The sequence below is a fragment of the Nicotiana tomentosiformis genome, chromosome 2 (genome assembly GCF_000390325.3).
Source record: "Nicotiana tomentosiformis chromosome 2, ASM39032v3, whole genome shotgun sequence".
In the NCBI taxonomy this organism is placed as follows: domain Eukaryota; kingdom Viridiplantae; phylum Streptophyta; class Magnoliopsida; order Solanales; family Solanaceae; genus Nicotiana; species Nicotiana tomentosiformis.
The window spans coordinates 79,602,426-79,616,961 of NC_090813.1; the positions used below are offsets into that span (position 1 = coordinate 79,602,426).

Consider the following 14,536-nt stretch of genomic DNA (forward strand, 5'->3'; position numbering starts at 1 on the left):
GACATTAGGTATGGGGAAATAGATATCGGCTGAGTATCTGGCACCAAATTTATCCCAAAGTCGATGACCCAATCTGGTAGAATACCCGGAAGCTCTTCAAGAAAAATATCAGGAAACTCATTAACAACTGGCATAGACTGAATGCTTGGTACCTCTGCAGTTGTGTCAGTGACTCTAACTAAATGATAAAGACATCCATCTTCTTCTCCATAAGGTATGAAATAAACTTACCATGAGGCTCAGTAATATTGCCTTCCCACTCACGAACTGATTCATTAGGAAACTTAAACTTGACCATACTAGTACGACAATCCAGAATGGCGTAACACTTGTATAACTAATCCATCCCCATGATCACATCAAAGTCAACTATTTCTAACTCAATGAGGTCTGTCGTAGTCTCTCGATCTTGAATTATAATCACACAACCCCTATAAATGCAGGAGGCAATAACAAAATCTTCCACCGGAGTCGACACAGAAAATGGTTCAAGTAGTTGTTCTGGCTTTATCCCAAAATTCAAAGCAAAGTACGGAGTAACATAGGAAAAAGTAGATTTGGAGTCCATAAGAGCATAATCATCTAGAGTACAAATAGTAAGTATACCCGTGATGACAACATCTGAAGCCTCCGCAGTAGGGCGAGTAGACATGGCATAGAAACGAGGATGAGTCCCCTGGGAAGTAGTAGATGTTTGTGGCACATTTCCTGCATTGCGCCCACTATGGGCCCTATTACCCCTAGGTGGGAGCAGTGCAACCAAAGTAGTAGCCATAGATGGTGACTGATGAGCTATCGAACCCTGTTGACTATTGGGGCAAAAATTTCAAATATGACACATCAACCCACGACCATAGCACAGACCACGGGGTCCCCTAGTAGCACTAGAAGACTGACGCTGATGAGAACCCACACTACTCTGAGCCTGATGTGCAGTACGGTGGTCACTTTGAATGGGCCTAGACTGGCCTCCCTGTCCGGTACTGTATGCCATTGGAGGGCTACTAGAAGCTTTTTGCATCCTAGACTGCACTGGGTGGAATGACCCTCTGCTGCTCTGCTATTTGCCCGAATTAGGCACTGCACTGCCAAACATCTGGGCCTTTTTGTTATGCTCCCTATTGGCCCTCTCTTCCTGATGAATCCTCTCAAGATCCATTCCTAAATCCACAAAGTCAGTAAAGGTGATGTTTCTTCTCCCACTAGCTGTATCGTTTTTTATGCCCAGAATCAAACCACGAGTAGCCCTCCAATGGAATAACAAAATAACTTCTCGAATTTGATGCTATACTCTAGAACGGTCATAGTATCCTGATTTAAGGTCTAAGACAATATATCAAGGGCAGCTCTAACTCCTGGTGGTAACCACTTCTTAATGAAGATCTTCTTAAACTCCGCCCAAATCATTGGAGGTGCATCCTCCAATCGAATCTTCTCTACCCCCTTGAACCAGAGGTCAGCAATGTCTTTCAACTAGTAGGCTGTCAATCGAACCACTCGATAGTCTTTAACTCCCAGCAAAGTAGTAGCTTTCTCAACTTCCTCCAAGAAATCCTGAGGGTCTGCAGTAGGATCTGTACCAGTGAAAACTAGTGGCTCAAGTCTCACAAATTTTATGGACAACTGCTCCATGTACTCAACCACTGGTTCTCTCATCTCTCCCTGTTGGAGTGCCTGAATACCCACTTGAAGGTTCTGCTGGGTCTGCATAGCCATGAGGTCAGCAAAAGTATCCATAGCCTTCCTAATATTAGTGAGGGTCTTCTCCAAGTGATTTGTTTCTAGAGGTGGAGCAGGTGCCTCATCAACTTCTTCCTCGAGCTCCTGGACTAGCCTTGGAACCATTGGAACTGACATAGTCCGTACTCTTGCAGCCTTCGGAGGTCGACCCCTAGTGTGATGACCCGATATGTTATCTTATATTTTAGAACCTAATTATGTGTTTTGAGGTCTTAAAAACCTCATTTTAGCCTTCCTCGATTTGCGTGCGTAGTTCGGTGTTCTTCTGGAAGGCCTATATGTTAAAAATTGATAAAAATAAGAATTTTCCCCTAGAAATTCATTTAGGTTGACTTCGGTCAATGTTTTGAGCAAACGGACCCGGATCCGTATTTTGACAGTCCCGGTGGGTCCGTATCATAATTTGGGACCTGGGCGTATGCTCAGAATCGAATTCGGAGGTCCTTAGCTCGAGTCATGAATTTTTGTTGAAAATTGAAAGTTTGAACGTTTAATGGTTTTTAAGAATTGACTAATGCTTGGTCTTGTTGATACCGGGTCCGTATTTTGGTTCCGGAGCCCGGTACAGGTCCACTATAATATTTATGACTTGTCTGTCGAATTTGGTGAGAAACAGAGTTGATTTGACGTGATTCGAATGTTCAGATGTGAAAAATAGAAGTTTTAAAGTTTTCTTAAAAATTCCATTTGATTTGGTGTCCGATTCATAGTTCTAGGCATTACTGTGGCATTTTATTCGCGCGAGAGAGGTCGTATGAGGTTTTTGGACTTGTGTGCATAATTGGTTTGGAGCCCGAGGGATCGGGTGAGTTTCAGATAGGCTACATAAGCTTTTTGCACTTAGAAATCTAGTTTTTCTGCTTCAGCTGATATCTTGTGTGTTCTTCTTCGCGTTTGCGAAGGTACTCTCGCGAACGTGAAGAGTGAACTCGGATGGGGAAGGTTTTCTTCTTGGCGAACGCGAAGGCTGGGTCACGAACGCGGAGCGATGAGGGCCTTACCCTTCATGAATGCGATCAGCTCATCGTGAACGCGTAACTTTAGGGACTTGGGGGGAGGAGTTAGTCATTCTTCTACGCGAACGTGAGCATTGGCTCGCGAACGCGAAGGCCAGGGGGAGAAACCTTTGCGACCGCGAAGGAATAATCGTGAACGCGGCAGGCCCTTCGCGAACGCGAAGAAGTCCTGACGCTTGTGACTTAAAACAGAACCAAAACGGGATTTTTGCCATTTCCTTCAAAATTTCAAAACTAGAAGTCCTAGAGACGATTTTCCTAAAAGATTTTCTTCCCTAATTTGTTGGTAAGTCATTCTAACCTACTTTATTTCAATTACCCATTACATTTCACGAGTTTTCAACCTAAAATCTTGGATTTTCATGGTGAAAATTGGGGGTTTGGGTAGAATTAGGGATTTTTGTATATTTGGAATTTAGACCTCGAATTGAGGTCGGATTTCGAAACAAATTAACTAATCGGGCTCGGGGATGAATGGGTAAATGGATTTTGGTCCGAACCTCAGGTCATGACCAAGCGGGCCAGGGTCAATTTTTGATTTTTTGGGGGAAAGTTTGGAAAATCTAAATTTATGCATTGTAATTGATTCCTTTAGCAATAATTGATATTATTGAGTCGCTTGTGGATAGATACAAGTGGTTTGGAGGTGAATTCTAGAGGAAAAGGTGTGATTGAGCATTGAGTGGCCTTTGGATCAAGATAATATTGTGTCTAACTTTGACTTGAGGGAATTAGGAACCCTCAGACTATTTGCTATGTGAAATTCATGTGAGCGGCGTATATGTGAGGTGACGAGTGATTATGCACCGCAGAATTATCTGTTTTTCCCTGTTTCTCCATTTTTCTTATATTATCTCTTTCCCTGTCTGATTTGTTATATGCTCTAAATGTGTTTACATGCCAAATTGCTAATTGTAGTCATTGTTTTCTCATGTTCATAATATTTGTTCTTTCCATGGTTTCATAATCTCCTACTATTTGCTCAAGTTGGTTTATCTGTACCTTGTAGTTGTAAATTCTGGATTGGTCTCTCTGTATAATATTACTTATTCGGACTATCATAATATACAAGGTTTCCTATTTATTCAGTTTGGTGTCTTGGAATTGTAATAGGGTTTTTTCTATGATTTGAATTGTGAGTTTACTATGATTATTGAGTAGTTGATATTGATATGGTGGGAGCGGGTTGCACATCGCAACATGTGAAATAAGGGTGATATGTTAAGGTGGAATAAGGGTGAATTTGTACTATACGCTAGGATCGGGTTGCACGCCATAACAAGTGGAATAAGGGTGTATTGACATGGTGAAATAAGGGTGAATTATGATACTAATATTGACATTTGGTGGGAGCGGGTTGCACGTCGCAAAAACCTATATGTTTCCATTTCTTTAGTTGTGTTGGTTTTCTTTTGGTATTTGTATCTGAATTATTAAAGATTGGTAATTCTGGATGACACTGGTTTATTCTTGAGGCAGTGGTTATTATTTTCAGTTGGATATTTAATTCTGTTCAATATTCCCATTTTCTGTCATTATTATATACTGCGTTCAGGTTGTAGAGTAGATGACCCGCCTTAGCCTCGTCACTACTTTATCGAGGTTAGGCTTGACACTTACCAGTATATGGGGTCATTTGTACTGATACTACACTCTGCACACTGTACAAATTTTGGAGATGGTCCCAACGACATCTACTAGAGAGCTCAAATTGGACAGCCTGCGGAGGCTTGAGGTACAACTGTTCAGTGCCTGCAGCTCCTAAAGTCCCCTTCTTTATTTTTATTTAGCTGTGTATTTTTATTCAGACAACTTTATATTTATTTCAGACCCTTGTATGCATTACTCTAGAAGCTCGTGCACTTGTGACACCGAGTTCATGGATTTGTAGCAGATGTTTTTACGGTTTTAGCTTCCGAATTTATATTTGGATTATTGCAGTTACATAAGTTCTTCTTCATTAATTAAGTTTAAATTGTTAAAAAGGATAAATTATTCTAATGTTGGCTTGCCTAGCAAGTGAAATGTTAGGTGCCATCACGGTCCCGACGGTGAGAATTTTGGGTCGTGACACTTAGTTCTAGCGGGTATCCCCCCGAAGCCGCATCGGGTATAAGAGCAGCTTCCAGGTTCATATTACTGCCACGCGTGTTCACCATCTTCTGCCAATAGATATAGCGTACGAGTTAGGAAATATTTCTTAGCTCTATTGCACGATTCTATAATAGGAAGAAAGAGTGAAGTATTCTTATAATGTCCATATAGCCTTCTCGATATAAGTGTGGTGCACAACACACCAATAAGGAAAACTCTACTAGACAAGATTTCATAGACTTCTTAGGACTCTGATATCAAGTTTGTCACGCCCTAACACCACGTGACCGGCACTTGGTACTCTACCCGACCCAAGTGAACCATCCCATAAATTAATACTCACCTATGTGCCTAACAGGAGGATGCGAAAGCCTCTTCAAGTACAATCATTTTAAGATATAAAACAAGACATGAATAATATCTTTAAGTAAATATTTTTCTTTGAAAGAGAACTTCATAAATATAAAGGAAAGTTTCATTCATGCATGCCATATTAGTAACCATAGGATTACAACTCAAAATGAATACTACTATTGTCTATGGAATCTCTATGACACTTCATAAATATAAAAGAAAGTTTCATTCATGCATGCCATATTAGTAAGCATAGGATTACAACCCAAATTGAATACTACTATTGTCTATAGAATCTCTATGACACATAATGAAATAGCCAACCAAGGCATAACCGGATGGCTCAATACATAATAATATAATAAAGTTCTCCACGGGTACGAGTGTGGAGTCTCACCAAAAGCGTCAACAGAAAATGTAGAGCTGCCCTAACCACGCGGTCCAAGCTGCTCAGGTCTGTCACGACCCAAAATCCCAACCTGTCGTGATGGCACCTATCTCGACACTATGCTAGCCGATAATCTCAATAAACCAAAATTTCTTTTAAGTTTGAAAATATAATATATAAATACAATACAAAATCCCACAAATACTAATACAAACACTCCCCAAAACCTGGTGTCACTGAGTACATGAGCATCTAATGTGAATACAAGTCTGGAAAATATGGTCTATAATAGTCTAAGACCAAATATAGTAAACAAGGAGAGACAAGGTCTGCGAAATACGACAGCTACCTCTGAATCTCCGAAAAATCAACTGTACGAGAGAATCAACACCCGCAATGTACGGAAACCCCTAGGTCTGCACATAAAGTGCAGTATATAGTATGAGTACAACCAACTCAGCAAGTAACAATAATAACTAAGGAAATGAAGATAATGACAAGCTACATAGTTATAGTTCATTTTCAGTAATTCTAGCAGAGATTAGACATGCTTTCAAATCCAGCAGTTTAAACCAACTCAGTTCTATGCAGTTCAAGTTCATGTAATCCGGATATAACATCCTTCAGAAAATTTGACAACAATGATAGATAGCAACTAAGTGAAACAACAAAACGAATGAAAAGCAAGTACACCCTCTCAAGGAAACAGTCACTCAACTCGTCACAACAGCTCAACCACTCGGCTCTCAGCCCTTAGCACTCACACTCAATGGGTACCCGCGCTCACTGGGGGGGTGTACAGACTCCAGAGGGGCTCCTACAGCCCAAGCTCTATATTCTGCACGGCCAACTCACGTGTTGCACGGACATCTAATGCGCCATAATATAAATATGTGGATCCGCACGGCCAACTCACGTGCTGCACGATCAACTCATATGTTGCACGGCCAACTCACGTGCTATAGTATAATATAAGAATCCACACGGACAACTCACGTGCTGCACGGATAACTCACATGATATAGTATAATATCTCACAATCAGGCTCTCGGCCTCACTCAGTCATAAAGCTCTCCAGTCTCTCGGGCTCTCAACAATCATGAAATCAGCCCAAACAACAATGATATGATACATCAATAATGAACAATAGAGACACATATAAAATAATCAAGGAAACTGTGACTGAGTATAAAATAACAATTTAAGCAGATAATTCAACATGTACACAATCTCTCTGGGTCCCAACAATACCAATATATAGCCTAAACATGGTTTCTAACATGACTTATAGTCAAATTTTCACAACACATAGAGGAGACATAACTATCAACAAATTATTCAACTTTACAGTTTCCATAGGACGAACCAAGTCACAATCCCCTCGGTGCACGCACACACGCCTGTCACCTAGCATGTGCGTCACCTCCAAAATAGTCACATGACACAAAATCCGGGGTTTCATACCCTCAGGACCAGATTTAAAACTGTTACTTACCTCAAACCGTGTAATTCTTTATTCCGCTATGCCCTTTCCATGAGAATTGGTCTCCGAAATTCTCGTATCTAGCCACAATTAATTGGATTCAGTCAATACCAACTATTGTAATTAATTCCATAAGAAAATACTAATTTTCCAATAAAATTCGAAATTAACTCAAAAATTGCCGGTGGGGCCCATATCTCGGAACCCGACAAAAGTTACAAAATATAAAAGCCCATCCAACCACGAGTCCGACCATATAAATTTCACCAAATTTCGACATCAACTCGACCCTCAAATCTTCAATTAAAGTCTTTGAAGATTTCTACCATCTTCAATCCAATCTTTACTCATTTGAACTCAATAATCCTTCCATAAACCTTATTGGTATGTGTATTTATAAATAATACTCTAACACCCAAGAATCATACATTTAATTACCCATCTTTACTCCAAACCTGAAATTGAAGAATTGAGGAAAGAAATTCTTACCTCTTTGAAGCCCTAGCAAGATCCTTGTGAAATCTTCAACCCTTGAACAAGAATTGATGGATAAATGACTAAGTCTTCACTTTCTCTCTCAAAACAATGCTCTCACCCCTCTCTAAAATGTTAGATTTTGGCTGAAAAATGAGCTTCAAGGGCTATAAATCGATGTTGGGTCGATTCAAAAATTAGAAAGAATGGAAGCTCCAATGCAGTTATGCGATCGCATAACACATATGCGGTTCGCATAACGGCCGCATAATTTGGCCTCCAAAACTGGGCTTGACTGATCCGGTCTGCGGTTATTATGCAGCCCACATACCTGTTCTGCAATCGCATAATGCACCGCAAAAGAGGTCTGCGGTCGCATAGTGCACCGTAGATTTTCCTCAAATCTTGCTCCTCTCCTGATCCACTTTGCGACCATTATGCGGTCCGCAGATTGATTCTGCGACCGCATAGTAGTCGCAGAAATGACCCTTTTTCTAGCAAAATTTTTCTTTACACATCGGTGCATTGTTCAACCCAATCTTTGTACTAATTGATCTATCTCGGCATCACAAAACCTTAATTTCCTTAGCAAAATTTCTCCGGGGTCGTTACACTTAAGTCAACATTTGGTCAACCTTTTAACTTAAATTTTAAACCATGGAACTAAGTATTCCAAAACCTCACCGGACCCAAACCAATTACCCCCGACAATTCACGTAACAAATGTAATGCATAAATTGAGCAGTAAATGGGGGAACGAGGTTGTAATACTCAAAACGACCTGCTGGGTCGTTACAAGGTCCAGTCCCTGAAAACAGAAATGGAAATGTGACTGAAAGGCTCTCCACATGCCTAGTACGAATCATGAACCGTTCCCCAAAAGAAAATAGGACAAGACTTAAGAAGATATAAGATATGTAATAACAATTGATATAGAAAGAATCCTTCATATCAATTAACAATTTAGAAAATAAAATAAAATAGTATGGTAAAACATATTTCAAAGTCTTCCTTTAGCATTAATCTTTGCAAATCATGTTACATTTTTAATTTACCGGGAGCACTATACCATCACCGACACGAAAGAAGGTCAACTAGGTTATGTACCTAGCGGCAAGAATCGTATATCGTTGTGTCGCACTAATCGACTCAGCCGTGCTAATAAAGTAGCACAATAGTACCCCCTAATGGGAAGTACGCTGCCGTAGTTCCCAACCGTAAGGTAGGTTCTACGCCTATACCGGCACGTGTAGTTTCATGACCTAATGAGAAAAAGTATCAAAGGTCAATCTCGGTGAACTTAAGTAACTCCCAAAACTTTTACATTAATCAATGACGATGTTCATAGCCAAATCAACTATTTGAGAATAGTTAAATCCAAGATATTTCACAACTTATGTATTTCCACTTCAAATATACTACAAGTGCTATTCCTTATTTTAGTTTTAAACATTTGAATAACATTTCAAGAAAATAATATTCATAGCACTTAAATCTTTTATGATGCAAGAAATGGTACAATCCCAACTCGCTCGTCCACAAAAGCTAGGACTCATATTTAGAAACTTAATTTAACCGTGTTTCGATATGAGTTTCGAGAAAAGCTTCGAGGGTCATAAGTTTCAACGTACCTCAAATAGCTTCCAACCTTACCCCAAATGATCCAATAATGCCGACAAGTCGCAATCTACATATATGAACTCACATAATTTAATAATGCGTCACAACAATACCAACTAAGCCAACTAAGTGTCTAACACTTAAGTCTAACTTGGATAGGGTCCCGAGGGGCTCGAGCAAGTTTCAAATGGCTAACGAATCAATTCAGACTTACGAGAAAAGGCTGAAGTTTCTGCAACCTGATGCAATCGTACCTGCGGAAATTCCATCGCAGGTACGAGCTCGCAGAAGCGAGTCTGGCAAGCGCAGATGCGGGTAGGGGCTATTAGGCATTGGTCACAAGTGCGAGGGAAATTTCGCACCTGCGTGAGTACAGATGCGGAAGATTGCGCACAGAAGCGAGATGGCTGGAAGCTGAGGATTTTTGCATCTGCGATGTCTTTCCCGCAGATGCGGCTTCGCAAATGCGATGGTTTCCTCGCAGATGCGCAAACTGGGGGAGCAAGTGAAGTCCGCACATGCGACATTTTGTTCACACAAGCGGAGGCGCATGTGCGCAAATCGTGTTCGCAGGTGCAGATCGACTGGGCATAATCCTTTAAGTTTGAGGTTCGACATTTTCACCCATTTTCGGATTTTGGAGCTCGATTTGGGCGATTTTGGAGAGGCATTTTCCCACACAACTTGGGGTAAGTGTTCTTGAATCCCTTGTGGTTTTATTTCATGAATTAATCTTCATATTTGGTGTAAGATTATTGAATCTTCAAGATAAATAGAAGGAAATTTCTATAATGTCACAAAACGAATTTTTCGAGTTTGAATACCGATTCAGAGTCAGAATTGAGTGAAATTAGTATGGTTGAACTTGTAATCGGATTTCAAGACGTGGGCCCCACGGGTAATTTTTGGGGCGTAATTTCGGATTGTTTGGAAAATATTAGTATTTTGATATGGTGTAAATTCCTATAATTTTCGTGGGCTGAATCAAATTAAATGTGACTAGATTCAAGCCGTTTGGAAGTTGATACAAGAAAAATTGGATTTCTGGAGCATTGTTTAGCTTGCTCGACATTGGATTTGGCTTGTTCATGGTAAGTAACTCTTCTAATCTTGGAGCTGAGGGTATGAACCCTGAATATATGTGTTACATGAATTGTTGGGAGGTGACGTACATGCTAGGTGACGGGTGTGTGGGCGTGCACTTTAGTAATTGTGATATAATTGTTTATGTGGAATTTTGTAGTTAAATAATCTTGGCATTTTCCATGTGGTTTTATGTGTTAAAGAAATTGAGCTGAAAAACATATATTAAAAATTATGTTGAGGCTATGTGCCAGTATTTTTGGGACCCACAGAGGTCATATTGTTGTGAATTATTTGTTTTAAATTAAAAATTCATACTCAGTCATATTCATTTCATTATATATCATATCTCAGTCTCTGTTGTTATTTATTGATGCATCGCATCATCATTTTTGGGCTATTCTCATGACATTGTGAACCCATGAGAGAGAGAGACTTGAGAGATTGATGACTGGGGGAGGTCGAGGGCCTGATTGTGAGGATATTTTTGGGATCGGGTTGCACGCCGCAGCAGGCCATATTGGCTTTATATATATATATATTATTATTATTATTATTATTATGTGGATCGGGGTTGCCCGCCTACAGTAGGCCTTATTGGCTTATTATGGCACGTGAGTTGTCTGTGCGGATTCTGATATGATATTATAGCATGTGATTATCCGTGCAACACGTGAGTTGTCCGTACTAATTATAGTGCTTGGGCCGAAGGAGCCCCTCCGGAGTCTGTACACACCCTTAGTGAGCGCAAGTACCTACTGAGTGCGAGTGCCGAGTGCCGGTGTTGAGTTACTGGGAGGCATAAGAGATGGTGAGGTATGCCCGACTGGCTGTTTATGAGTGATGGTGAGGTCTGCCCGAGGGGCTGTTTGTGATTTTATCACTGAGTTGCATCGCATTGGCATGCACGCATGACATACACGCATAGATATGTATTTTCCTCATGTTGTACAACATCACATCATTCATGAATTCTCATATATTTTTGACAAATGAGCATAGTGATGCATTTTATTTTACACGGGTTATCTGGAAAGAAAATGAAACATCTCATTTATTATTGAAAGGATTTTTGGGAAAAATTATTTTTTTCAAACTTATTCATATTTTTGGCAACTTCGGCAAACGATTTGGGTTTTCACTCATGTACTTGAAAGGAAGAAATATTATTTTCGAAATCATGATTTGGCTGAGCATTTTACCTCTGAGTTACTTATGGTATTATTTGCTTTATATTGTTAAGAACTGTTGTGGACTAGTGGTTTTGGACCCAACCTTGGTTTAAGCTCATCACTACTTTCAACCTAAGGCTAGGTTTTGTTACTTACTCAGTATATGGGGTCAGTTGTACTGATATTACACATTTGCACATTGCTTGCAGATGTTGATTGTTGTTGTTGCTGTGCTCGATGGCTGCGGGATTTGCAGATGTATCTGCGTTCCTGTTATAGCTGCCTCTTGTTCATGGTAGCCATAGATTTATAAAAACCTCTGTTTATGTACTATTCAAACGGACTATGTTTTTATTTCATTTCCGCTTTGTAAACTCTATTCTTAGAAGCTCATGATTTTTACTATCAGTTTTTGGGGATTGTATAAGATTAAGACCTTTATTTACTTAAATTGCTTTAATAATTTTTATTGGAATTGGATAGTTGGTAATTGACTTACCTAATGTGTTGGGTTAGGTGCCATCACGACTAGTTGGATTTTGGGTCGTGACAAATTGGTATAAGAGCTCTAGGTTCATAGGTTCTACAAATCATGAACAAGTGTCCAGTAGAGTCTTGCAGATCGGTATGATGACGTCCATACTTATCTTCGAGAGGCTACAAGGCATTTAGGATATATACTTCCGATCTTTCTTTCCTTATTGTGCGGGATTGATTCAGCTTGATACATAACTTTTTGAATTCTTTCCACGTATTTGTATGAACACATGAGCGCCCGGTATCAACTGTGCATCGCCGGCTTGTGATTCCATGAACGAGGTTCGAGATGTGTATTATGTGTTTTGGTGATAGGCCAGTCTGGAAGGACTTGAGGCCAGGTTTAGACCGCAGCTTAAGCTCGGTAGCTTTAGTTGTAACTTGTACATTTGGACTCATATTTACCGTAATGTCCCTACGAGGGGAATTTATGGCTCGATGAGCGGTGGAAGGACTTTGTGATGAGTATGATGTAACTGCGGGATGTGTTAAGATGATTTGAATGTGACGAGAAGTGTTCCCTTGAGATGTAAAGGAAAGGCCATTGGGTTCTTAATTTTCGATTGCTATGACGTACAGTCTCGAGTATTAATGTTTTGGAGGATCGTTCACGTTGTTAAATTTTGGGACAAATTAAATTCTAATGTTTGGTTAGTGAATTTGGACTCAGATAGACTAAGTGATTGAATAGTAATTGTGACTGCAAAAGGGTATATCAAGATACCAATTTTAGGCTAAGCAGGTGGGTTATCCCCTGCAGAGTTATCCACGTAGGTGTGCTCCTTATAGTGGAGAGTTTCTTTTCTGCGAGTGGGGCATATGTGTTGATATTTGAACTTGAATCTAGGTGAGAAAGTTGACTTTAGTGGTAAGAGAATAGATGCAAGCTTAGCGGACGATTGAGGTATTTTTATGGTTGGCGTTGTATGGGCTTAAGAAGAATTTTCGTTGAACTGATTGAAATATTAGGACAGTAGGAGAGTATGGATATTGTGAGTTATTGAGTGTTTAAATTTATGGCTTTGAGCCAAGTGGGGGAGCCTACTGCAGACGGCTTAATTTCATGGTTGTATATTAAATCTTAGTTTTGGTCTGAGGCATACTTGTGGATTAGTTATGACTTGCAGAGGTGGAGTTCGAGAATGACTCGAGTAAACTAATTCTTTGATACGGGTTATATTGTACTTTATGAGTATGTGAAAATCATGGGATGAGTGAGTTGTTATTTTTAAAATATGTAGAACGTACGGAGTATGAATTTGATTGGGGGTATTAAAGTAGAGTTATTTTTTTAAGTGTTGTTGCGCTAATGAGGTATGTGTCTTTTGGCCCACGTGGGTGGTGTAATGGGTATTTGAACAAAGGGGGGAGACTCTTGAGAAAGTTCCAATTGGTCAGAGGTTTACATATAGCAATTGAGAATTCCTCCGAACTTGTGTATGGATAAAAATATGAGATTTGCATTTGATGGTGCCCGGACTTACGAAAATTTTGTATGACTATGGATTCTACATTTTGTATAAGGAAGGTAAGAAGAACAATTTCAAATTCACACAAGGTATTCCCAGAGTGAGTGTTACAGTTGTGGTATTTTTGAAGCTGATTAAGAAGAATACAATTGCTTATGGGCCGTAGGGCATTATGGTTCTATGTTAGGTTTGTGGGGTGAGCTGTGGCTAAAGATCGTGGCGTTTTAGCAAGGAGAGGTATTAATCTGAAGATAGATTTGGAAGAAACTCGGAGAAATAAGACAACTGGGTAGTAGGTTGGATCAGTATGGTAATGGATATGATCAGATCTATGAATGTTTATGATTTGCGAGCTTTCTATAGGTGCTTTGTGGAAATACACCTGGGTTTGGCAACCTGCGAGGCTTGGTCGAGTTAGAGGAATTTAGTTCTAAGGGCTTGATTATGTGCAAATGGAATCCAAAGTACCCTGGATGGTTTGAGTCGGATACTTTTCTACCGATATGGGGAACATGTTGTGTATTGTGATTTCCTCCTGGAAGAAGCAAGAGAAAGGGTTCTAACTAATAGGGTATGTAAATTGTTGGTGACTCAAAATTTATAATAAGATTCTTGTGCTTTTCACATGATAGCAAGATAGATGTTATGTGTTGTGCGGAAGTTAGATTTACATGTACGAGGTGGTAGTACAGTCTTGAAGAGAAGGTAACTAATGTTTGACAACATGACCGGTTCCGAATAACTAGATAAATACTATTACTACTTGGTGTTGTATGAGAAGGGGGCGGACTTCAGAAGGCGCATTGTATTTTGACTTACAGATGTATAAATTAGTATTGCGGTACTCATATGGTTGATAGACTGCTGATATTCAAATTTTGCCAAGTGGCACGAAAGAACTTTTAAAGTATTTCTCGTGGGATGATCGTGTATGAGAGAGGTGTTAGGCATTCAGGCGGTGGAGATGGAATCAAATATGGTGATTCACGTGTTCTATGAATTTGGATATTTGGAGTTCTCAGGAGCATATTGTTTCATAGTTGTGGACTTTGAAGTTGTGGCTGGAGCTAGCCAGATGATAGAATGTGTTATGATTCAGCCATTAT

The 14,536-nt window shown here is 39.8% G+C and overlaps 1 protein-coding gene across 1 annotated transcript; it reads right to left on the minus strand.

The window, feature by feature from the left end:
- Window positions 1–337: 337 nt before the first annotated feature.
- LOC138905129 (uncharacterized) lies at window positions 338–775 on the minus strand. Its single transcript, XM_070193633.1, has one exon. The coding sequence runs from the start codon at window positions 773–775 to the stop codon at window positions 338–340; it is 438 nt and encodes a 145-aa protein (XP_070049734.1).
- Window positions 776–14,536: the final 13,761 nt, after the last annotated feature.